The 24,570-nt window shown below is 40.0% G+C and overlaps 1 protein-coding gene and 1 long non-coding RNA gene across 39 annotated transcripts in view; both read right to left on the reverse strand.

Annotated features, from left to right (window-relative positions):
- CELF1 (CUGBP Elav-like family member 1) overlaps nt 1–24,570 on the reverse strand; it is a 38,723-nt gene that overhangs the window by 11,618 nt on the left and 2,535 nt on the right. For 6 of the 38 annotated variants that reach the window (XM_083457157.1, XM_083457158.1, XM_083457153.1 and 3 more), the window contains 9 exons: nt 15,553–15,666; nt 9,819–10,006; nt 8,096–8,178; nt 7,115–7,163; nt 5,480–5,614; nt 5,225–5,304; nt 4,736–4,897; nt 4,081–4,162; nt 935–1,063 (listed from right to left, as the gene is read on the reverse strand). In XM_083457157.1, coding sequence (XP_083313283.1) covers nt 935–1,063; nt 4,081–4,162; nt 4,736–4,897; nt 5,225–5,304; nt 5,480–5,614; nt 7,115–7,163; nt 8,096–8,178; nt 9,819–10,006; nt 15,553–15,623 — 979 coding nt within the window. In that variant the 5' untranslated portion in view covers nt 15,624–15,666. Of the gene's footprint in view, nt 1–934; nt 1,064–4,080; nt 4,163–4,735; nt 4,898–5,224; nt 5,305–5,479; nt 5,615–7,114; nt 7,164–8,095; nt 8,179–9,818; nt 10,007–15,552; nt 15,667–16,632; nt 16,720–24,570 lie in introns of all 38 variants that reach the window. The other 32 variants (XM_083457129.1, XM_083457127.1, XM_083457125.1 and 29 more) reach the window with 11 other exon arrangements.
- Nucleotides 13,288–15,546, reverse strand: LOC310685685. Its single transcript, XR_014515396.1, has 2 exons — nt 14,942–15,546; nt 13,288–13,467 (listed from the first exon to the last, which is right to left on the reverse strand). It is a non-coding gene; the product is annotated as an uncharacterized lncRNA (long non-coding RNA).

Raw genomic sequence — 24,570 nt, forward strand, 5'->3', positions numbered from 1 at the left:
GGGGGATGTCTGGTCCAGGACCAATGTGGCTGTCCAGGCCTCTCTATCAGGCTCTTAACAGGCCACAGCCCTTCAAAGTCTTGCTCCTCACCCCCCTCTAGTTCTTCTGGCCTGGCTGGAATGTGTCCTTAAACTGTAATAATAACTCTTGCTTGACTGGATGGAGAGATGCATGTGTTAAAACATCTGACCTTTTGCGTGACTGGACTGTAGCCTACTGTACAAAGGTAAAGAGTCACATCCATTATCCCACTCATCACTGGTATGCAGGCCCCAGAAGGCTGCCCATGAGAATGTGACCCTCAGGTTGAAAAACGTTTCCCACTCCTACTCTGGCATCGGACTTGCTAGATAACTGGGACCACTTTAGTTTCCATTCTTTCTCATGAAGCCCTTAAATGAAATCCCTTAATTTCCTTCAAAGTCACCATTCATTTCCATGTATCAAAGTTCAGCACTGCACTTTGGAAATGCCAATGCGTGGCCTGGTGTGCCTGCATCTGTGATCAGAATGCAAATTATCTTCTCCCAACTAATTATGACATGCAACCCTTCTCTCAATTCCACTTGACCCTGCAGTAATCTAAAGCAAGTTGAAAATTGGAGAATCAGAACACAGGAGAGAAGATCAACTATATTCTGAAAAAGAACACCTTCTTGTGGAAGATGGCTTCGATGTTTGAAGACTACTTCACATGTTAAGCAAAAATGCATTTTATTTACAGATGCAACATATACCCACTTCTATCACATATGCTGAAGGAACCTACACTGATTTGTTTCATGTTGTGTAAACCGCAGAAATGTGTTTTGGGGAGGCAGGACGAATCAAGTCTCCCCACAAAAAAGCTTATGATTTAATGAGTAGCTGGCTCATTGTCATGTGGCCTTAAGATATGCAAAACTGTATTATACCAAGACATGGCTCTCTTACCTGAACTGGTGAGCACACTTAAAGGGCTGTTAGAAGAATTGAGTGCAGTGGTACCACTTGGTGTGCTCTGAGCTGCGCTGGCTGCAGCTGCTAATGCAGCTAGGTTCTGTAACTGCATTGCATTCAATCCTGCAACACATCAATGAATAGTGTTTCTGTTCTGGTACCACTAAGCACTAAATCACTAGTGAACCCAGCAGCCTATTTCTCCAACAGCATTCAGAAGTTGCTTTATGGAGGAGAGTGAAGCCTAACATTCTCAAGCACCACAAACTCCTGATGCAAGAAGGTTCTTTTAAACTAATATTCTCACCTACAGGGCAACAACGTAAGGAGAGCCTACTGGATCAGGCCAACAACCATTTCATCTGGCATCCTGTTCTCACAGTGGCCAACCAGGTGATTGTGAGTAACCTGCAAGCAGGACCGGAGCGCAAACAGCACTTTCCTCTCATGCAATTTCCAGCAAGTGGAATTCAGTATACTGCTTCTGACCATGGAGGCAGAATACAGCCATCATGGCTAGTAGTCATTGAAAGCCCTATCTTGCATGAATCTGTCTAATCCTCTTTTATAGTCATCCAAGTTGGTGGCCATTACTACTTCCTGTGGGAGTGAGTTACATATTTTAACTATGTGCTGAGTAACAAAGTACTTTCTTTTATCTGTCCTGAATCTTCCAACATTCATAGCATAGGCAAAGGTCAGACAAAAGCAGACTTTTGCAGTTAGTAAAATGATAAGGAAATGCACTAAAAAGTGTGGGATTAATGGGGAGATATTTAACCATTCTGCAACCAACTCAAGATGAATGCAGCATGAATGTTATTTAACATAAAAGCTCATCACAAACAAATCAGAATGAATGCTCAATGAAGTCTAGACATTGTCTAACATCTGTGTAAGCCTGGTGCAAGCAGATCCGGATGAATTGTGGGCACTACAATTTAAGGAGGATACCGACAAGCTAGAACACGTGAAGAGGGTGACCAAGATGATAAAGGGTCTGGAAACCAAGCATTATGAGGGCGTTGGGAATGTTTAGCTTGGTAAAGAGGAGACTGTGAGAAGATATGACAGCCACCTTCAAATATCTAATGGCTAGTTACATGGAAGATAGAACAAGCTTAGGAACTGAACCAATGGATTCAATTGAAAAGAAACAAAATTCCACCTAAACATCACGAAAAGCTTTCTGACGGTAAGAGCTATTCTACAGTAGGACAGACTCTCACAAGAGTTGGTGGACTCTTCTTCCTTGGAAGTTTTAAAGCAGCAGTTGGATGACCATCTGTCATATATGATCTAGTTAAGATTCCTGCATTGCGAGGGGTTGGACTAGATGACCCTTGGTGTTCCTTCCAACTCTACAATTCTATGATTCCATAACCTCTCCAGGGACTTAACCTAAATGGTGCAGGAGTTATTGATCATGCTGTCCTACATTTCCGAGTTACAACTCCCAATGACTTGATATCCCTGTGAATGCAGCATGTTAAAGAGGGACTCTGTAGTACAGTGGTACCTCTGGATACAAACAGGATCCGTTCCGGAGCCCCGTTCTCATCCTGAAGTAAACGTAAAACGTCATTTTGAGTGTCTGCGCATGCGGCGAAACCCGGAAGTAACACACTCCTTTACTTCCAGGTCGCCGTGGAGTGCAACCCGAAAATACTTAACTTGAAGCTACTTCAACCCGAGGTATGACTGTATCTCGTCTGGAAAAAGCAGAATTCAAATTATTCTGATTCACAGAATTGCAGAGTTGGAAGGGATCCTAAGGGTCATCTAGTTCAACCACTGTTCAAACAGACCATATCAAGCGGCACACAAAGCAATAGCATTCCCAAATACCATTAAAAGGGTGAAATCTCACTGCCCACATAACTGCATGCAAAATGTTCTCTCTCAATTCGTGGCTGATGTGCCACTGATTGTGTAATTGCAAAAATGCCTCACAGCACAGAAAACACTACGCAGATACCAAACACAGAAATAATGAAGAGGCAGTGCAGAGAGAAGAGTAAAAATGCTGACCACAGCTGTATGTTCTTCCCCTTATTCACTGTATTGACATTAACCTGTCATCCCACCGCTAATTCAGGGTATGAGGTATGCACCATCTAATTTTATACATTTTTATCCTTTACAATATTGTTCCACGTGGTTCTTCTCCATTACCCTTAATACTTTCAAATGAAAAGCTTATTAAAGATAGCTGTGACTCTTCACTGATGATTGTAGTCTCTTGTTCAAAAGCAATATTTTAAAAATAACTTTACATTTAATATGTAAAGCTTTTGTTACCCTGATGGTAAATTGTAGGTACTGGGACAGGAATTTTTTGCCTTATTTTGCTAATTTTCTCCATTCTTAAAAAAAGAGAAGCTATTAGCTGTAAGAGATACAACAAAAAGATTGCTCAAACACAAAAGCATAGATGCTAGACAAGTGATGTGAGGTGGAAAAATTTCTGAAGTTTTCTGGTGCTTTATTTTTCTGTGAATATTCTTAATTTTATAGATTCATTAGTAACCATGAATTGGTGCCACTTTCTATTTTTTAAAGCTATTTTTATGAAATACAACTAAAAACAAGCATGTCAAATTAAGTTACTCTAGTAAATTTTCTATTGCAAACTGAATCCCCCTCCCCCCAAAATAAATAAATTCCAATTGATTCCCCTCCCACAGATAATCCACATTACTGAGCTAGACATATGTAGATTCTAAAATTAAACACAGCTTGAAATTCACTATATAAAGTGAAGCAATATTTTTCCTATTATTGTCTGACCATTACAAAATTTCCAGAATAGATAGAAAAATAGATATATTAAATATGCCTGAGAATGAGGAACATAAGTTGGACAGTCACCTAACTGCAACTGTACTTCTTACTTCTTCTGCATTTAGAACACTTCCTGCACATTTGAAATAAAATCCTTAGAAAAAATGAAGAGGCAGTGCAGAGAGAAGAGTAAAAATTCAACTCCGGACTCTTCTCTGTCATAAGCAACTGAGAGCCATCTTCACTGACATTAGTGTATCATACCACACTTTCTTAACAGCCTTCTCATGATTCTTTTTCAATATGACATTGAACCTACTTTCAGATTCCAAGGGGCAAGGAAAGAAAACACTCACCTCCCATTGGGTGGAGGCTGCCCAGTGTGTTCAGATTTCCAGAGGAGGCAGCTGCTGTCTGCTGAAGGAGCTGTAAATAAAGCTAGACATTACACCAAAAACAGAACAAGAGTGAGAATGAGGGCTGGCTCCACTTCTGGGAGACACTGCACTACACCACAGCCAGAGCGCCGTCCTAAGTGGAATAGCCACTGTTCAAACAGACCATATCAAGCGGCACACAAAGCAATAGCATTCTCAAATACCACTAAAAGGGTGAAATCTCACTGCCCACACAACTGCATGCAAAATGTTCTCTCTCAATTCGTGGCTAGTGTGCCACTGATTGTGTAACTGCAAAAATGCCTCACACCACAGAAAACACTACGCACATACTAAACACAGAAAATAACACAGATCCTTTCTGTATTTATGCGAAATGAAAACCTTTAGAAGGCCAGTACTTCAGTCCTCATGAAACAGTGACAGATCCCTCCTCACCAACCTGAGCACATGAATGCTGTTAAATGGTAGCAACTTAATTACCTACACTCACCAACTTGCCCATGAAACACTGAGTTTTGCAACAGAACATCAGCACAAGGATTCTTCTGCTACAAGTAATTATTGCGGATAAACCGAATGATTTTGCACAGAAACCGCCAGGGAAACTCACTGCTAAGTACTGGGGTCCAAGTGTGTTCAGTCCAGCCAGGTTTCCCCAAACTGATGCAGCACTGATTTGTTGCATCTGCTGCTGGAGCTGCTGTGCAATTCGTTTCTGTTCTTTATCCTTTTGGGTATCTGCAAATTTCACTACGATGGGAGAAGAGCATCCCTGCAATATCAATTCACATAATTATACTCCAAATGCCACAAATAACTCTGATTATTTAGAAAAACACACCAATATTATTAAAGCAATCTCCTAGCTTCCAGAGTTCTAGCCCTGTTTTCCCATGTTTTAAAGTTAATGTACCTTATCAAATTTATCATAAAATTGGAGATATGTGTGGGCGTGCCAGTAGCGGGGGTTCAAACCAAGAAACAATACAGCAACACTTAGAAAACTTCAGAGTTACAGAACCTTCTGCTCTTTCCAACAGTTAAAGCCAGTGTATGCTCAATGCAAACTATCCCAGTTACTCTAAATAACATTTCTTACCTCCATGGTCTGTGCTTGGTGCATTGCTTTGATTGCTGTTTGTGCCATAGCTCTTGTTGTAAAAGTTACAAAAGCACAACCTGGGAAGATAATAGGATCAAATTCACTTGCTAAGTTTACACAAACCTTTTACAAAAAAAGGGGAGGTGGCCATTCTGCTGACTTCAAAGATTTAAAATGCTTTCCAGTAAGATACTTTGGGTGTGAGAGATCTCCAAAACGATCATCAATTTCATACCAGCTCCCCATGCTTACCTCGACTTAAGCCATCAGGACCCCGTAGAATTCTGCATTCTTCAATCTGCCCAAAGGAGGAAAACATCATTCTGATATCATTTTCATTGCACTTCTTTGATATCATCCCAATGAACAGTTTCCTGTCTTCCACAGCTAAGAGAAGAACAAAAAGGAAAGTCACTTATCTGCCCTGACTAAAGAAGTAAGTAAAATTATATAAATAGATTTCTTCACAGTTTATCTACAAACACACCCCTCACCGTATGAACCCAAATTTTTCTCCATCTGGTCCCCCAAGCCCTTGAAGCAGATTTTGAGGGGGCAGGGGGGCTGTAAGGGAGAGGAAGTGAAGTTCTGTTCTGTAGAGTAACTCCACTAGCAGAACAGGAGCACTGGATACCGTCATTTAGATTAAGAATTGATAAAATAGAGAGATCTTCTCATTGTACATTGCTATTTGGCATATTTTTGTTGGCAACATTAATAAGCTGTTCCAGTACACAAAAATGTAAAACCATATTTAAAATTTAAACCACGAATTTAAACCATGAACAACTTGTTTGTTCTTGAACAAGCTGATAGACAAATGAGCACATATTTGTATTTTATATAATTACATACTTTGTAACAAAGAATGTATTACACATCAATAAACCACAGAAAATGAAAAGCTGAAGTAGTCTACAGTGCAAAAAACACTGACCAGCTTTTATTACTAAGAAATTGATCATCCTTTTAATATAAATAGAAGACAGTGATTTCTCCTTTAACATAGGTGGATTTTACAAAGTACCGTATTTTTCGCTCTATAACATGCACCAGACCATAACACGCCCGTAGTTTTTAGAGGAGGAAAACAAGAAAAAAAATATTCTAAACGAAATAGTGGATATATGATTTTTGTGGTTCATGATGTGGCCACAGACATGTGATCTGACAGTGAGTTTGAAGTAGCCCAATGCAAAAATCCTGAGGATCCATGCTTTGTAACCACGGAGGAGGGAAGGAAGGGGAACCATGGATCCTCTGCTCACGACTGCAGCAGATCCCCCCCGCCACCCGCAAGCATTCACTCCATAACACGCACAGACATTTCCCCTTACTTTCTAGGAGGAAAAAAGTGAGTGTTATGGTGCAAAAAATACGGTAATTTCCAGTATGAAACAAGCTTGCAAGCCTGAATACAATGATCCATTAAAAAAAAAAATCGTTGCATACTGTAATAGACTATAATCTTCTTTTAGAACAGAAGGATTTATAGTAAGAGAAGAGAAAGTTGTGTATATAGAGCAGCCTTGTAATTCTAGATGCAAAACTATATGCCAGAGATTATCTTCATTCAGTAGGCAGCAAAGATAACAAAATCGTTCTGAGAAAGCAAATATATTGCTTTCCCCCTTTTCTTTTAGGATCACAATGAAGCCTTTGCAATGAATATGTTTTGTAGAACTTGAAGCTGAACCTGTAGAAGTATTATTAGCATTTCCTCAACCAAGGGAGAGGGATCAGCTTCTTTCACTTCTTAAGTGCAAAGCAAAAGGCAATGCACAAAGGCAGTAGTAGTATGGGATGCTGTTTTCTAAGTCAAAATCAATGAACTTTCCATACAACAGACTTATTAATTTGAAAAAAGCCTGTTTTACGTACACTTACCATTATTCTTTTCACTGTCGGCTGGCTTCATTTGGATGGGATGGTGCATCTGTAACACAGATAAAGCAATTAGGATTGGGAGTAGTGCAGAGGTGGAAATCAAGTTTTGGGGAGTAAATCACCTCCAGCCACAACTATACATTCCTTTCAAAGCTGTTGTAACCAGAGAACTTATAAATCCATTTTTACAGATACTAATTCAGAGGACAGAGAAGACAGTACAGGCGTCTCTCCACTTATGCACAATCAATTCACGCAAAGTGCCGGGAAATAATTCAGTAATTCAATTCAAACCCGGAAATGGCAGGAGAGTCCTCATGGAGACCCTCCCCGAATCCTGAAGAGGACGTCAATGAGGACAGAGGAAGCACCTGAAGAGACCTGAAATGCAGCAGGACTTTGTTTATGCTGCTCAGCCTTCCCACCTAACAGCTGATGTGCAGGATAGTTCAACAGCAGCTGCCCCTTTGCTGTATGTCCTCCTGCCAGACCCAGGGCTTCAATTCTAGCTGTGGATACATTACTTTTGGTACTGATTGAAGAAAGAGAAGCAGAGAAGGGTGTTGAGAGGGTACTCCCAACTACAATGGTACCTCGGGTTAAGTACTTAATTCATTCCGGAGGTCTGTTCTTAACCTGAAGCACTTTAGCTAATGGCGCCTCCCGCTGCCGCCGCGCTGCCGGAGCATGATTTCTGTTCTCATCCTGAAGCAAAGTTCTTAACCTGAGGTACTATTTCTGGGTTAGTGGAGTCTGTAACCTGAAGCATATGTAACCCGAGGTACCACTGTATATGTTTTTTCACTTGTGCATATGGGGGCCCAGAATGTACCCCCCATGTAGGTGAGGAGTCGCCTATATTTATATTAGTCAAGTCAAGGGGCTCCACATACCCCATCCCAGAAAAGATGGCATCCTGAGTGTGGATTCATGCAGAAATATTGAAAGAGCAGATTAAATAGATGATGCCTATTGTCTTACCCCTGGGAGAATCTTCATGTTATGAAGAGCATTCTGTGCTTCTAGTGCAGCTTTACGGGTATAAAATGTAACAAAACAGCATCCTGTAATGCAAACAAGTTACATGATGCATAACATATTAAAATAATCCATTCCAGCATAAATTATTTGATAGCAGAATGCATTAAGTCAAAAGCTGCCACTAACTGAATTCTGAATATTTTAAGGGTAAGATTCATATCAAAATTAATGTTTCTAAGGCCTTCACTATTTAACATACTTCAGCCCCAATTACATAAGTGACTTACGTATTCACAAGACCCAAGGCTGGAGGGTTGCAGAACTTGAACTAACAAGAAATCAACTATTCCTCATTTGAATGATGTTGTTGTTTAGTCGTTTAGTCGTGTCCGACTCTTCGTGACTCCATGGACCAGAGCACACCAGGCACTCCTGTCTTCCACGGCCTCCCGCAGTTTGGTTAAACTCATGCTGGTAGCTTCCAGAACACTGTCCAGCCATCTCGTCCTCTGTCGTCCCCTTCTCCTTGTGCCCTCCATCTTTCCCAACATCAGGGTCTTTTCCAGGGAGTCTTCTCTTCTCATGAGGTGGCCAAAGTACTGGAGCCTCAGCTTCAGGATCTGTCCTTCCAGTGAGCACTGAGGGCTGATTTCCTTCAGAATGGATAGGTTTGATCTTCTTGCAGTCCACAGGACTCTCAAGAGTCTCCTCCAACACCATAATTCAAAGCATCAATTCTTCGGCGATCAGCCTTCTTTATGGTCCAGCTCTCACTTCCATACATCACTACTGGGAAAACCATAGCTTTAACTATACGGACCTTTGCTGGCAAGGTGATGTCTCTGCTTTTTAAGATACAGGGTCCCGAATGCAATAGTATCTTTTCCCAACTTGCAGGGAGCTTTTTTTTAGTGAGAGAGCAAAAAAGATGTCCCCTTTATCTGCATCTTGAAGCAACGTCCTTCACTATGGACATTTGGATTTTGAGGTCTCATTCCACTGCATGACACTTTCGTTTTCAGAATTCACAATATAGCAGATAAAACCCTTTTTTTACTATTGCAAGTTAACTGCTCATGGTTGCACCTTATTCTCACCTCATCAGATGCTTATTAGTAACACTAAGAGTAAACCTTTTCCTACAATCTTACCTCCTGGCCTGGTCAATAGTTCAAGGCAGAAGTAGATGGGGGGTCAGGAGCTTACACTTTTTGTGGCAACTTCCTGAAACTCTTGAGAGCCTTGTTTCACACTTTGAGACTGAGTTGCACAGGTCAAAAGACAGATCAATCTTGTAGAAAATGTTTCAATGCACATCAAGTGGACACTCCATGCTTCTGAATCTTATCAGTAAGACACCCAAATGGAATAACATTATGTGAATTATGTCCCCAATTTAGGGCTACTTCACACATTTATGCTTTTTCAGGAGAAAACCTATAAAATAAGCAAACTCTGCAGGTACAGCTCAACGATAAAACTGTCAACATGTAGTGGCATGCCCAAGTTTGCATCTTCATGTTAAGAACAACAGACATTTAAACTAACCTTCCTACTATCTGCTTTTCTTGCTACCAAAGCAAATACAGTAACATGAAGATCATGCATGGATCATGATATCAAAACAACACAAAGACATGCTTCTCAGAGTAATAAGTGTCAATAAGACGCATAATGATCCTGGACCAAAACCTCCAGTAAAAAGAAAAGAGAGGGCTCTCACCTTTGCTCTGAGGAGGATTTTGGCTCCTGTCCCGCAGGACATTTATTTCATAGACAGCACCATACTGTTCAAACAGATCTCGCAGATCTTTTTCAGACCAACTCCGTGGGACCTGGCCCACAAACATCTTGATGGCATCAATGTCCGGTTGGTCAGGATGGTCTAGTGTGCCATTCATTTTCTTTGAGCTGCATGAGTCAATGAGAAACATATGGTAAGGGTCCTCCTAGACTCTGTCCCAACCAACCCTTCTTCAAATGTATTAGAAAGATAATAATTAAAACTCAAAGTGTTGCTTATCTGAGATATCCAGAGAACATATTCTGTCCACTGAAAACCAGGCACATGGTGGGAAGAGAGAAGAGACACTTTTCCAAAGACTTGATTGCCTTCAGATGTCTCAGATGAATTTGCCATTTTCTCCCCCAGAAACGTTAGCATCTTAGAAATAGAATGTATTATAGTCTTGTATAAAGTATAAAGGGTAAATAATGGTTTATTGAAAAAAGAAAACTGAGCTAAAAGTTGATGTACTTAAAACTAATGAATTTAGTAGTAAGTATAAAGATGAAAAAATATCACCAATCCCTCTAACAGCAAACTAAAGTGCTGAGTGTCAACAAAAATGGGAGCCAAAACAGGGCCACTGAGAAACAAAAGGGAGGTGTCAACCTGCCTGGGAGAACCCAATGTTTGCAGACATATAGAACTTTAAAAAAAATTAAAAAACCATAAAAATAAAATTCCTGAATGGGAATCCTAAAAATAGACCAATGGTTTGGTTTGGGTATAATACTCTGCATGGAAGAAAAGACCAGCTGAAACTCTGAAAAGCACTCATATTCAGAAGTGATGACACACTGCAAGGTTTTGCTGCAGGTGCCACGTACCTATACTAATACCAAAACTCAGCATCATCCTTGACAGGTCACTTAGGATCAATGAGTTTACTATTTCACAAACTTGAACTGTGTCTGTATACTTTGGCAATTCAATGGACTGATCAGACATCCAGGAGCAATGACATGTGAAGATCAATTCAGCGTCAGTTAGAGAAAAAAGGAAGATGGGGAACAGATATGCCCCTATGGCAAAGGTGGGGAGCCGGGAAGAGGTTTGTGCAGCCAAGGCTCACCCATCAGCTGCTGGGCAAAGGTTAAGACCCTTTGTTCTTTGAAGAGAGGCAGAGAGCGGCTTGGCCAACTGCTCTCTGAAGCACCTCCACCCTCATGTTCACACTGCTCCAGCAAGGGTTCTCCACCTGTCAGTCATGTGATGTCATTTAATGAGTTGATATTAAATCCTGTTGCCTAGGCAGCGTGATCCTGTTCCCTGCAGACACCAGAGTGGCACAGCCAATGCAGGATAAAATCCTGTCCTTCTGCTTATCAACTGATGTTGATAAGATGGGCGGGCAGGCATGGTTTGGGGGAAACGGCCTCATGAGCCAAACTGGACCAGCGGCAAGCCAAACTTGGCCTGGTAAGCAGAAGTTACCCACCCCTGCACTATGAGGTGTACATTCAAACTTGTTTCACCTTTCAAGCTTAAAGGCAGCATATTTTGGGGGGACAAGAAAACAGCAACATCCATTCACTGCACTGCACCACTCAGATTTGTTGCTAGATGAGTAGCTTCCTTCCTGCTCCCCTAGCACCAAACCACAGTAGTCAGCACTTTAGGGTAATTGTGCTACAATGGTAGATTGCTGAGTTTCAGGTTTAAATGAGCAGGGCATTGTACAAAGGAATTTGAATTTCCCATTTGATCATTCCACTTATAGGCATTCAATGTCTTCCTATTTAAACCAGTATTTCATAGTCCACAGACACTGTGACATATTTTTTCAAAACTGAACAAGTCAAAAATAGCAACCTTGCTTTAATATCAGAAGGCACACAGATTCAACCTAGTAATTAACTCTCATCATCAAAACATATAATACTTACATTAATTACAAAAACAAATTAATTGTTATTGTAAAACATTGGATTTTTAATAATAAAAATAATGAATTATTATAACTTTTAACCATGTCAAGTACAATTTCTACTGACTGAAATAATTCACTGAACAGTTCTTGTCTTTTGACTTTTACCATAGAATGCCAGGGCCAGTGTACAGTTGCAAAATTTAAAATAACAAAACCCACAATGGTGTTCTTAGCTTTACTGGACCAAAGTCAAACAACAGTCAGTCAACTGACTGTTTGTCAATCCTATTGATAATCTGTGAATTTGAGACAAAGGAAGAAACACTATTCAGAATACTGGAACAGACTGTAAATAATATATTTACTGAGACTTCCAGGTTCTTCCATTCTGTGGAATTTTGTATTAACATACTGATTGCCCCTACTAGATGTTGCTTCCACCATGGACTTACTGTTTAGGGAGTTGAGTTTCAGATCTCAGTATCAAAGAATTAGGCATCTGGACCACAGACCACCAAAAAACTGCCAAAGCTTTCCCTTGCCTATGTGGTTTCTCTAGATAAGGACTAGGGAATCTGCAACCCTCCAGCTGTTGCTGAACTACATCTCCCAACATCCCTGACCACTGGCCATGCTGGCTGGTGCTGATGGAAGATGGAGTTCAATGACATCTGAAGAAACACAGATTTTCATCCCTGCTTTACAGTCTAGCTACAGGGAGGAAAAAGGAGAATAAGGTTGTGGTGAAGGGACAGGAGGTAGACTTGTATTAACATCATGCTGCCCAAAGGCATACACTGTTCACTTCATACAACATACACAGGGCTAATATTGCAGAATCTGAAAGTCATGCTGCAACAGCAGCAAGGGAGTAACTTTTTGTACAGTATTAACTTCAGTTGTTATTTTTGTCACTTTCCTTCTTGTGAACCACGTTAAGTGCCATTATTTTCAAGTGATTATTATCAGGGGATGGCTGACCCATTTATTCATAAACTCTATAAAAATGTTTTTAGTTTTCTCCAATACTGAAAGTTAAGAATTGCCTCCAGGCAATCAGACAGCAAGACTTTACAAAGTGAAAAGCATTTATGTTTCTTTCAGGCTGCTGCTGTTATAGGTTATGTAGACTTATCTTTTCCACAGCAAAGTTTTATAGAGAGATTTGGGTGGTTTTGTTCTTTTTCTTATTTTATATATGTAACTTATTTTTAACCCCTTTCCTATCAAAAATGGTATGATTTTGGTGTTTTATTTTGTTTTGTTGTTATTTTGTTTTTAAAGGGTTTGTGACTTTATTTTTATTTTTTAAAAATCAGGTACAAGTCTATAAAACATACTAGCAGTAAAAAAGGATTTATTCTGAAATAAATCCTTTTTTTACTGCTAGTATATTTTATGGACTTGTATGCTAATCTGCTGTAGATATTGTTGTATGAAAGTATCAGTAAGTGTGGATATGCTTCATTTAACTCGATCTGTGACTCCTCAGGGGACCCACACCTTTAAAAGATTTTTTAAGAAAGGGGGAGAGAGAGAGAGAGAGAGAGAGAGAGAGAGAGAGAGAGAGAGATGAATAAAACCAAATTTGGATTGGGTGTGCAACACGCATTGCCTGTTTGTGGACTGCCTCCAATCCTACTTCTAGAACATGCTCCGAAAACTGGATCTGTGTGATCTCACTGCTACCTTGAATGGTTACCCACCATTCCACACCTAAGAGAACAGTAAGATTATGTAGAATCAATAAATATCAGAACAAGGCAGGCCAGTTATTTTTCAAATGAATAAAACTGGATTTTTAATTATGTCTACTTTGCATAATTACTCTAAGATGGTATCTTATAGTGATCCAATATGCCAAACTCTGAATAATTAAAAACATTTTGAAAATGAATCTTGGAAAACTGAACTTGTTTTCCTCACATTAATCCTTGAACTAAAGGAACTAAGGATCTGAAGTAAAAAGTTTGAAGTATTCAACCATCAAATAGTTATTTTTTTATGTTACAGCTCCAATTTTCTTTAAAATGCATTTTAAATTCCTATCTTTCAAGAAAATTAAAACCGCAATAGGATGTAATAGAGCAATTTATGCAGTTGCCCTAGAAGTGTGAAACTCAGTTGTGAGGGACAAGCAAATGTGAATTATCTTTACTGATTATCAAAAAACCAAGGAAGGCTTCTTCAACAGGGCTTTGAAGCCTAAGAGATAATATTATTACTCTTTCAATATTTTATCTCATTGCTGTGCTCCCCAGTATTATATTTACAATGAGTTTGTTTTATGTGCTATTAATTTCTTATTTGGATTTTTAATGTTAGAAATTGCCGTAAGCTTCCCAGCATTTTTCAACAGGAAAATATTTGATTTTTTAAAAAATTAATCTGAAGCTGTAAACTCAATTGAGAGAAAATAACTTGCCTTTTTATTCTTAATAAAAAAGAGAGGGGCTAAGTTCTAGAAGTCATATCTAAACGATTAATAAAATCAACAGCCCTTATTTTCACATATTGGTTGTGATACACGAAAGTACTGAAACTGCAGCTGATACAGATAGCTGATTCTCAAAAGGCCTTTGCATCAGGATTTCTGGAATCCATAAATTAACAAGTGTAGCCAGTTGTGCAAAACTGGCTGGATTACAGACTCCTAGGGTTGTATCCAATGCAAGTACTACTAAGAGTTATGAATGAAACATAAACCAAAGTTATCAATAAACATAACTAATTTAGGTTCACTAATTTCAATGGGTCTACTCCAAGTATAATTAATTGGATACAACCCCCAAACAACATGTTTTGGATCTAGGTATAAACAGGCGTGTCTCCTTGCCCTTTTGTAACCAAGTCCAAATACATGTTACTGAAATAATACTATTTCCCCCCATTTACTCAGACTCCAATGAATACACCACATCATCACCTAGTGTTGAATTATGAGTGTTTGTAAATTCACTATGTAGAGTTTCTTCTGTTGTACTCTGAAACACAATGCACACACATGGTGCAACCAACCATGCTAGTCGCTTTCTACTATGTATGTTAAATTGATATCCCAGAGCAAAGTTAGATATCGAAGGGGCCAGAAGTAGCCCCAGTGCAATTGTAATAGGGATCCTTTGGGATTGAAACACACATTTGGGATCTTTCTGGATTAAAATCAAGAAAATAGATGTCCCACACTTACCTGAAAACAGTTTATTCCAATGAAGCTAATACCACGACCATTAAATGCCTCTGAATGATGCTTTGATAGCTACATGCATCCATACCATATAATTTTGATCAGTAAACTTTACTATTGTGTTTGAAGTATATTAAGGTGTCTGCACATACAAGGAGCAGAAAATTAACTTAATGTGTAAAACTGCAACTCTAACATGCTAAAAAAGTACAATAGTTACAAATCAAGCTATAAAATTTCACAAGAATGTATTTGGCATTCCCTCCTGAACTGCAAGGATGTGCCACATATAGTGCAGAATTTAATGTATTTGTATCTTAAGGGCTATGTGAACCATAAAGTGTATTTCTCTAAAATTAACTCACCCTGGAACATAATCCTATGCTGGGTACAAACTTAACATACTGTCCCCAATTGTGTTCTTGTTCATGGAGTATCAACTCCAAGCATTTTTTAGGCTCTCTTCCATAAATTAACTCTAGGGTCTTATATGCCTCTTTTGGTTCTTCCCTTAATACAGAACAATAATAAATTCCCCCACCAATTACCTTCAAAAGAACAAATTGAAAGCAATCAGCATTAATGTAGATTAGCTATGAAAACAAAATACTCACATAGGGCTGGCATTCAAGGAGCAATGATCCACCATCATTTCTGGGAGGAAATCCAACTTAAAAGCAGCCATCACTTCTCTGCTTACCACAAACCACTAATGCTAGATCACTGTCCTGTCGAACCAATTGAACACCACCACTTAATTTCTGAGAGTCTTAACACAGTGATCTACACAAAATAACACTCAAACCACAAGAACACAAGCTTGGGGAGACCAGCAACAGACACCACAAAAACAGGCTGGACTGGGAAAGAAACATGAGGACCAGGATTAAAAAGGGGATGTGACCATGTGAAGAGAGACTCAGCTCAGTACACAATGAAAATGCTGATGCACTGGGCTTGTTTTGTGCAATTTTCCCTGGCAAAGCAGTACTGAGTGCACTGTCAGATAAACAGAGTGTCAGATCCATGAAGATAGTTGTGTGCAACAGAGCAGAAAAGAACACAAACTAGCTTCATAGCTTCCAATCAAACTCACTACCACAAAAGTATGAGCCCTTAAATATTTCTTTAGGTAGAATATTCTTAAAACAAGCATAATTACACTGCTTTCCTGGTTTGAGGTCAACTAATCACATTTTATGAGATGGTGGAAGCTTATTAAATCCTGGTTCAACATATATATAACCAGGCTCAACATGCTTGCTATGTGGGGCTGGGTAAGATTTCTACTTCCTTCAATAGAACAACATTTCACCTCAGCCTTGAGAATTGCATATAGAACAGGGAGAAATCCCAATTGAACCTATTGGTAAGCTTCCCAATTTCACTTGGAAAACAAGGTGAAATTTAGAGACTCCTGGCCAAAGAAGTCATTTCTTAATATGCAATATGCTAGCTACAAGATATGAAAAAATCATCGATAGCATTTTTCACTGCAATGCACAATTCAGCCTGAAATTCTCACAGTGTTAAACTCTCAAGCTCTGGCATTCAGTTGAAGTCCTTTCTCCTTTTCCAAAATTGCTTTCCCACACATTAGTTAAAACCTTCTTCAGACACAAGTTTTACCAAACTGACACATAGTTCTAAAAAAAAGGTGGGTAAATTATGCATATTAACTTTCCTACACCTACCATGGAGTGTCTTCTTTCATATGAAGTTCGGGTTCCTTGGTGCCTTCAAGGCTAATTCTGAACTACCGTAGAAATCAACTCTGATACCTGTTGAATGTACCAATCTCCATTTAGTTAGCTTGTTTATTTCCTGGCTAGTCTCTATTACTTCTATTGTTCCTACTTGCAAACCAGGTCAGAAGCTAAGTGCCTGGTAATATGATGTCTTATATTTACTGTTTCAGCAACCACTTCTGGAGAATGACTGTCATGTTAAAGGCAGTTGCATGCTCATTGTTCTAAAGCTGTAGTGCTCAAACTTACTAGTTATACATAGATGATTAACCGCTTATTGGTTTTCTTTGAAGTATGAGTCAGTATAATTTACCTCAATAAAAATAACTGAAGATGAGAACACAGAGAACCAAAATGATTAGGAGGTTGAAGCATCTCCCCTGTGAGGAAAGATTAGGCTTGGGGCTTTTTGCTTTAAAAAATGACAATAAGGGGGCATGATGGAGGTGTGTAAAATGTGTAGAGAAAATGGAAATAGATCTCCTTCCTCTCAGAATCCAGTCACCCAATGAAACTGAATGGTGGGATATTCTGGGCAGATAAAAGCACTTTTTTCTACAGCAGAATTCACTTGTACAAGTTGAAGAAGTGATGACCACCAACTCTGATGACTCTAAAAGGAGATTAGATAAATTCATGGACGATAAGGCTATCACTCACTATTGTTCACAATAACTATATTATCTCCACTATCAGAAGCAATATGCCTCTGAATATCAGTTGCTGGGAAACACAAGTAGGAAGTTCTGTATGTGTCATGTTCTGCCTGAGTGTTTTTCACAGACGTCTGGTTGGTTGCTGTGAGAACAGAAAGTTGGATTAGATGGGCTTTTGGTCTGATCCAGCTAGTCTCTTATGTTGTTATGATTATGTAACCCAACTTCTTTAAATCTTTTTTCCCCATCACACTCAATACTCCTCTCTTTTGAGGAGTGTAAATCAGCAACTGAGGTTAAAGATAGAGGATTCTAAACTCAAGAGGGGGGAAGCAGAAGGATGAATTGATTGTGCTTCTGCCATTACATGCAAAATGAGGGATGACTATATTTAACTGCAGCAAAAGCAGTAAATAAGAGTCCCACTTTGCATGTTACAATAGAAAACAAGTGTGCTTCTCTGTGATATATGAGGCATCTCTCTGAGACCAAAACCTACAGATCCAGTGAACTGACCTCTCATAATAGAACCAAAGTTACTTTCCTGACACTGGTTCATGGTAGTCTACAACTTTAGTTTACAAACTACTCTAGACATCCTTTAAGCCACAGTAGCTCTGCTGCTTATTAGATTTACTAAACTAAAGGGGGAGGGAATGCAACACTCAGTCCAATATCCTTGGCAGCGTAGGAACATGTCTGTCCACAAGAGATAATGGCTTGTTTATGTACAAAAACTAAAGAAGATGGCAACCTGCAATTCAACCAAGTGGGTATGGCTCCATGTGGCAGGTTGTTCGTGTTAACAGTCCCCCATGAGGTTTGGGCAATGCCAAAGAAATCATTCTTTTATGCTTTTATAATACACAGCAAGAATGGTCAACTGATAGCTCATGGATCACATCCTGCATTTGCAGCAATTTTATCAAGCCCCCCATGATTTGGCTAAATTTCACACATACTAAATGGGCAACAAAATACCAAATGAGTAGCAAAGGGATATTCATTACAGGAGAAAATCCTAACTTCACACATACAATGAGGGGTGTCTAAACTAGCTGTAATTCAGGGCTGTCTTTACCCAGGGGTGCAAGGCGCCGAATTCTGGGAAGCGCCAAATGCATACCAACTGTATACCGGTTCCTCTCAATCGGCGGCAGTGAAAAGCAATGGAGTGAAAGTTCCTGCTCCCCCCCTAGTGTCAAATATTCCCGACGAGTCAGGAAACAAAAGCAGTTATTTCCTACTCAACTTTGGCTCCCCCCTCCCCAAAAAATTGGGGATGCTGGACGGATCTTTGCACCCCGGCGTTGCATATGCTAAAGACAGCCCTGCTGTAATTACTCAAATAATGTAGACAGGGGACCTTAACTTGTGACCTCCACATGTTGATGGACTTCATACTCCCATCAATCCTAGCCAGCACGGTCAATGGTCAGCAATTATAGATCGACTCCACCTAAATCACTGTGTATGCAACTTCTGTGAGCATAATGGAACTCCCTCTCCCCTTCCTCCCCCTACACTGACACCAAATCTGCTCTGAGGCTTGGGGAAAACCCCGTATCAGACTGGGGCTTCACACCAGAGAGAAGAGGGAGTGGAAGTTCTGTTGCACCTGCAGAAGTTATTTGACATGCAAAATGATTTGGCTGCATACAACCCCTATGTAAGTTGTAGCCTTACAAAATCTGGACGGCCACAGATTAGCCATCCCAGTATAGAAAATGTGAACTGACCAATGATGTCCACCCACTTGCACAACAGAAATCTGCTTATGCCCACAGAAGCCTCCAAACACAACAACAATCTGTTCAGGGGAGTTCCCCTAGAACTCAGAGTCCTAGGGGAATTAACAGAATTCAGCCATGATAGCTAAGCAGCTTTTTCATAGTCAGAGGAAACACACCTCAAGATGCCAGAGACTAGAAGATTAATAATACAAGATGCTTGCAATCTTCCTAGGACTCAATTGGTTTCATAGAATCATGGAGTTGGAAGGTATCCCAAGGGTCATCTAGTCCAGCTCCCTGCGAACATCCATGACAGATGGCCATCCAAACTCTGCTTAAAAACCTCCAAGGAAGGAGAGTCCACTACTTCCCAAATTAGTCAGTTCCACTGTCAAACAGCTCCTACCATCAGAAAGTTCTTCCTAATGCTTAGTTGGAATCTTGTAATTTGAATCCAATCGCTCAGTTCCTACCCTCTGGAATAGCAGGGGGAAAAGCTTGTTCCACCTTCCCTGTTTCTTCTTCCTGGAAACTGAATGATGGACTAGACTAGATGGTGATCTAGTAGGGCAGTGCCTATGGCTGGAGAAAGTGGGTCACTTGCTTATGAAATTTACTGGGACAAGGAGCTCACATCTCTCAGGACAACTAGCGAAGCTAGAACACTAAGCTCCTCAGATGGAATACAACTGTGATGTAGATAACTGTATCAGTGCAATACTAATTGATAAGTAAATCCCATTGATCTCAAAGGAAACTTACTTCCAGGCAAGTGTGTATGGTATAACATAAGACTGCCAGTCACGTAGTAGACTGGCCACACCCAAACAGGACATCTTTATTTGACCTAGTTAAAATTCTCTACAGTGGTACCTCTGGTTGTGGACGGGATCCGTTCCGGAGCTCCGGTTGGATCCCGAGGTTTCCGCAACTGGAGGGACCGCTTCTGCACATGTGGCAAAACCCCGGAAATATACTTCCAAGTTTGCCACTTACGGATCCTGAAGTTTAGGTAAGCGAAGTTATGACTGTATTGTTTAAGGGAGATAAAACATTTCAAACTGGGTAAGTAGAAGGCAAATATTTGTATAAACACACACAGAGCACTCTGTATCTTCATACATACCTTCAACCAGATGCACTGGGTATGGAGAGTGTTGAAAAGAAGCTATGATGTTGTTAAGTTTCATGGTTGTGAATGCTTGCATGTTTGTGTGCAAATATTCATGTTATGATTTGTATATAAACAGCTTTTGGTATGAAGGCCCCAGATGTGATGAACAGCATATTAATTCAAAAAAAGTATAAAAGTACTGTGCAGTCATACCTTGGAAATCAAACAGAATTCATTGTGGAAAACTGACTTCCAAAACCAAAGCGTGGCTTCTGATTGGCTGCAGGAAGCTCCTACAACCAATCGGAAGCCCTGCCGGACGTTCGGCTTCCAAAAATAGTTCACAAACCAGAACACTCACCTCCGGGTTTGTGGCATTTGGGAGCCAAAATGTTCGAGAACTAAGCTGTTCGAAAACCAAGGTATGACTGTAAATGCCAAACAATATAAGATCACAATATCAACAAATAGCTCCAACCACACAGGATATGTATTTGTGAGCTGCAATCTGCTCTCACAACAGACACAATTCCCCAGCATTGCATTTCTAACTTGGAAGCCAGTACATTCATATCCATCCCTCCTGCCTCGCTTGAATCTCTCACTTGGGGCTGTAGGAGCAAGCCCATCCACACCCAACTGCCTTCACCACACACCCAAGCCAAAAGGGCAATCTCTTCTTTGAGGCCACCCCACTGAAGCTGATCTACAATGAACAACAGCAATCAACTAAACAGAACTGTCTCCTGGACACCAGCTACAACTATAACAAAGTTTTTGTTTTTCATGGGCAAGGCTTACAGGCCAAATCTTCTGGCTCCTCCAAGAGGCTACTGTTTTCCAGGTAACATGTAACATAGGGGAAAAGATGTGAGGAAGGTAATCAGTGTGCATGTTTGTGACTGTTTGTCTATATACAGAAAGTGGGAAAAGAGCAGCCTTCCCCAACCTGGTGTCCCCCATATGTTCTGGACTACACCTCTTTAGCCTTGCTTTTGACAATTGATGTATATTTTAAGGACACATTTTATTTGTGTAATTTTAAGTTGTTTAAAACTGTTTTTAATATTGTGGGAAATCGTGGACAGTGGTACCTCGGTTTATGAACTTAATCCATTCCAGAAGTCCATTCTTAAACCGAAACCATTCTTAAACCATGGTGCGCTTTCCCTAATGAGGTCTCCCGCCGCCGGTGCCCTTCCACCATTCAGATTCCATTCTTAGACCGAGGTAAAGTTCTCAAACTGGGACACTACTTCCGGTTTTGCGGAGTTTGTAAACCAAATCATTCTTAAACCAGACTGTTCTTAAACCATGGTACCACTGTATGAATATTAACGTTGCATTTTAATTCTGGGATCTTAGGATAAAGGGGGGGATACTAAACTGTAGTAGTAGTAATAGAACTCCCATCAACCTTGACCATTGTCCAGTCGAATTTGACTATGGAGTGAAGTGCTCATCTCCGCTTTCAGGCCGAGGGAGCCAGTGTTTGTCCACAGACAGTTTTCCGGGTCATGTGGCCAACATGAGTAAACCACTTATGGCACAACGTGACACCATGATGGAAGCCAGAGTGCATGGAAATGTCATTTACTTTCCAGCCACAGTAATACCTATTTATCTACTCGAGCCAGTATGCTTTTGAACTGCTCATGGATGTTAAATCTCTCTGGTTATCTGGGAGATCATAGAATCATAGAGTTGGAAGAGACCACAAGGGCCATCGAGTCCAACCCCCTGCCAAGCAGGAAACACCATCAGAGCACTCCTGACATATGGTTGTCAGGAGATAATATTGCATCAAAATGCAGCACACCATATTCCTGAGATACCATCACAGGGAGCAAGCAGTAAAAATATGTGGTGCACAACCTTAGAACACAATGTCCTATGGGGCCGTGCCTTTCATTTTGCACTGGACTTCAAAGGCAGAAGCAGCACAAGTCTCCGTGGTTTGGTAGCTCCAACCCAAGCACAAATTCACCCCTCTCCCAAGTTTTCCAAGTATAATAATGGTTGGTGTGTATGCCAACTCAGTTTATGGGCCCACATTATCAAATAATTACAGAATTTATAATGCCCTTTCATAAATATATTTCTCCCAACCGATGACAGGGTCTTCAAACACCCCCGATGAAAAATATTCATTGTTTCAAAGTTTAAGTCTCTGATCTTCTGAGCTAACCCATTCACAGACTAGTTACTTTATCAACAAGATATATTCCAAGTCCCATTAGCACTGCCAGAGACCAACATTATAATCTTTTGCTTGGGCCTCCAGTTGTAGCAAAAATGCATACAAACTAACAGGTTGGCAAATGCAGGGACTGGAAGCCTGGTTGAAATACAATGCAACACACAAGGCCATCCACTCTGCAAGCTAGTCTGCAGCATTTGTACCAATACAGAAGACATGAAGAACTGTTTTAGCTCCAAGTTCTCTTGAGGAGCAAAAAATTCAGCGGTTTTACCCTTACATGGTTGCTAAGAGAAACTAGCTTCTGCTCTGCCCGCTAATATATACATACCCAGTGAGAGTTAACGAAGCTATTTCACATTTAGAAATGTAGCAAAATATGTTTAGTGAAGAAAATGTCCAATTTATATAACCAAAAATCTAGATGCCATGAACAGATGCAAGGAAACTTAATTGACAGGGGAAAATGTGTTAAACTCACCCACTTTTCAAATGTTAATGGACAAGTGGATACTACAGAAAATTTCTGAACAATGGGACAGACAAGGATTTGCATGCATGCAGACTACTTATAATTACATTCATAAAAAAGACAGAGTGATACAGACAAATTCAGGAGCAAGGTGACAAATACAGACATAATTTTGACAGCTTGGTCTGGGAATTATGATATTCACTTTCCTGTGAAAAATAAATGGGGGGGGGTGTAGAAATTAAGGTAACTGTCTTTCTTAGCACATGCATAAATTTAAAAATAAAGTTAGGTTGAACAGCATAAGAATATTTTACAGTTTCACAATGGTAAAATTAAGAAATGAGTGGTACTTTTTAATAATAATACTTTTAAGGATACTAGTTCTGGGGCCTGTACTAGTATTGGCCTTATTCTAGGCCTTGCAATGTTCTCGGCCTTGCAATGAGGTTATCACTGCCATGCAACTCAGCTTCAGAGACAGGCTGCAAGGAAATCACTATGCAGCACGCTCAAGCTAGGGAAAAGAAGAAGTGGATGGTAGGCATGAAAAATTTGCTGGATAACAAGGCAGGATTTAAGCTGATAAGGTTGGGCTCTTAAGTAAGTTAGACCCTGGGTAAGAAGAGGCCTTCAAGGACTAGGCTGACTTCTTCATAGACAATGGTACTGTATTTACCGGCAAGTTAAACAAGCATTGCCCAGATACCCAGAAACACAAATAGTGGTGGAATAGCATATGTCTGGAAAAAAGTGTCCAGAGACATCTGTAAGATCATCCAGAGATGAAGAAGTAATGAAGACATCTTCAGGACAGTGCATTTTTGAATTAAACAAAATGGGCATTTCCAATTTTGCAGCTACTCTTACAGCAAGAAATATATTAAGGACAAGTCCATATGGAAAGCACCAGATTCCATATGCTTTAAAATGTGTCAGGGATGATACACACTCTGGTGTATCATATTTTACACAGGACAAAAATCCCTTCATGAACCCACCAATCAGCCTTCATTCTGAGACACATAGATTGGATTACCTGTATCTTTGCATTGACAGCTATGCATGACAGCAAGCAAAAAATAATCAAGCCTCATTTAAAGCAAAACAGAGACACATGATTTAATCCATGCTGCAGGAACAAATATGGACTCATATTGTGTATTTGTTTCTGGTCCTACTTCTGGTCCCACTAATATATATCTTTTTTTTATTGGAACCAGGGAGAGGGCTTTCTGTGGCTGCATGGTAGATGCTTATAGAATTATGCATGGAATGGACAAAGTGCAGATAATTTTTTTTCTTCCTGTCTCATAATACTTATCATCATCCAATGAAACTGAACGTTGAAAGATTTAGGACAGATAAAAGAAGGTACTCAATGCCTACTAGCCATAATGGCTATGCTCCACCTCCACAGTTGGGAGGCAGCAATCCTTCTGAATACCAGTTGTTGGAATCCTGGTTTTTAACAGGCATCTGATTGGCCATTGTGAGAACAGGATACTGGACTAGTTGGGCCACTGGTCTGATCCAGCAGGCTATTCTTATGTTCTTAGAGATGGTGGAAACTGCAGTCAACCAACAATTGGAGGACACAGATTAGGTACCCCTGACTTGATATGCAAATCAGCTCAGTGTGTTTTCACTTTTAACACTCCACTTGGAATGTTCTAACTAGATGAAACAAGTATGGAAAGAACAAACCT

The sequence above is a fragment of the Podarcis tiliguerta genome (assembly GCF_965153285.1).
Source record: "Podarcis tiliguerta genome assembly, chromosome: 1".
NCBI classification, from domain to species: domain Eukaryota; kingdom Metazoa; phylum Chordata; class Lepidosauria; order Squamata; family Lacertidae; genus Podarcis; species Podarcis tiliguerta.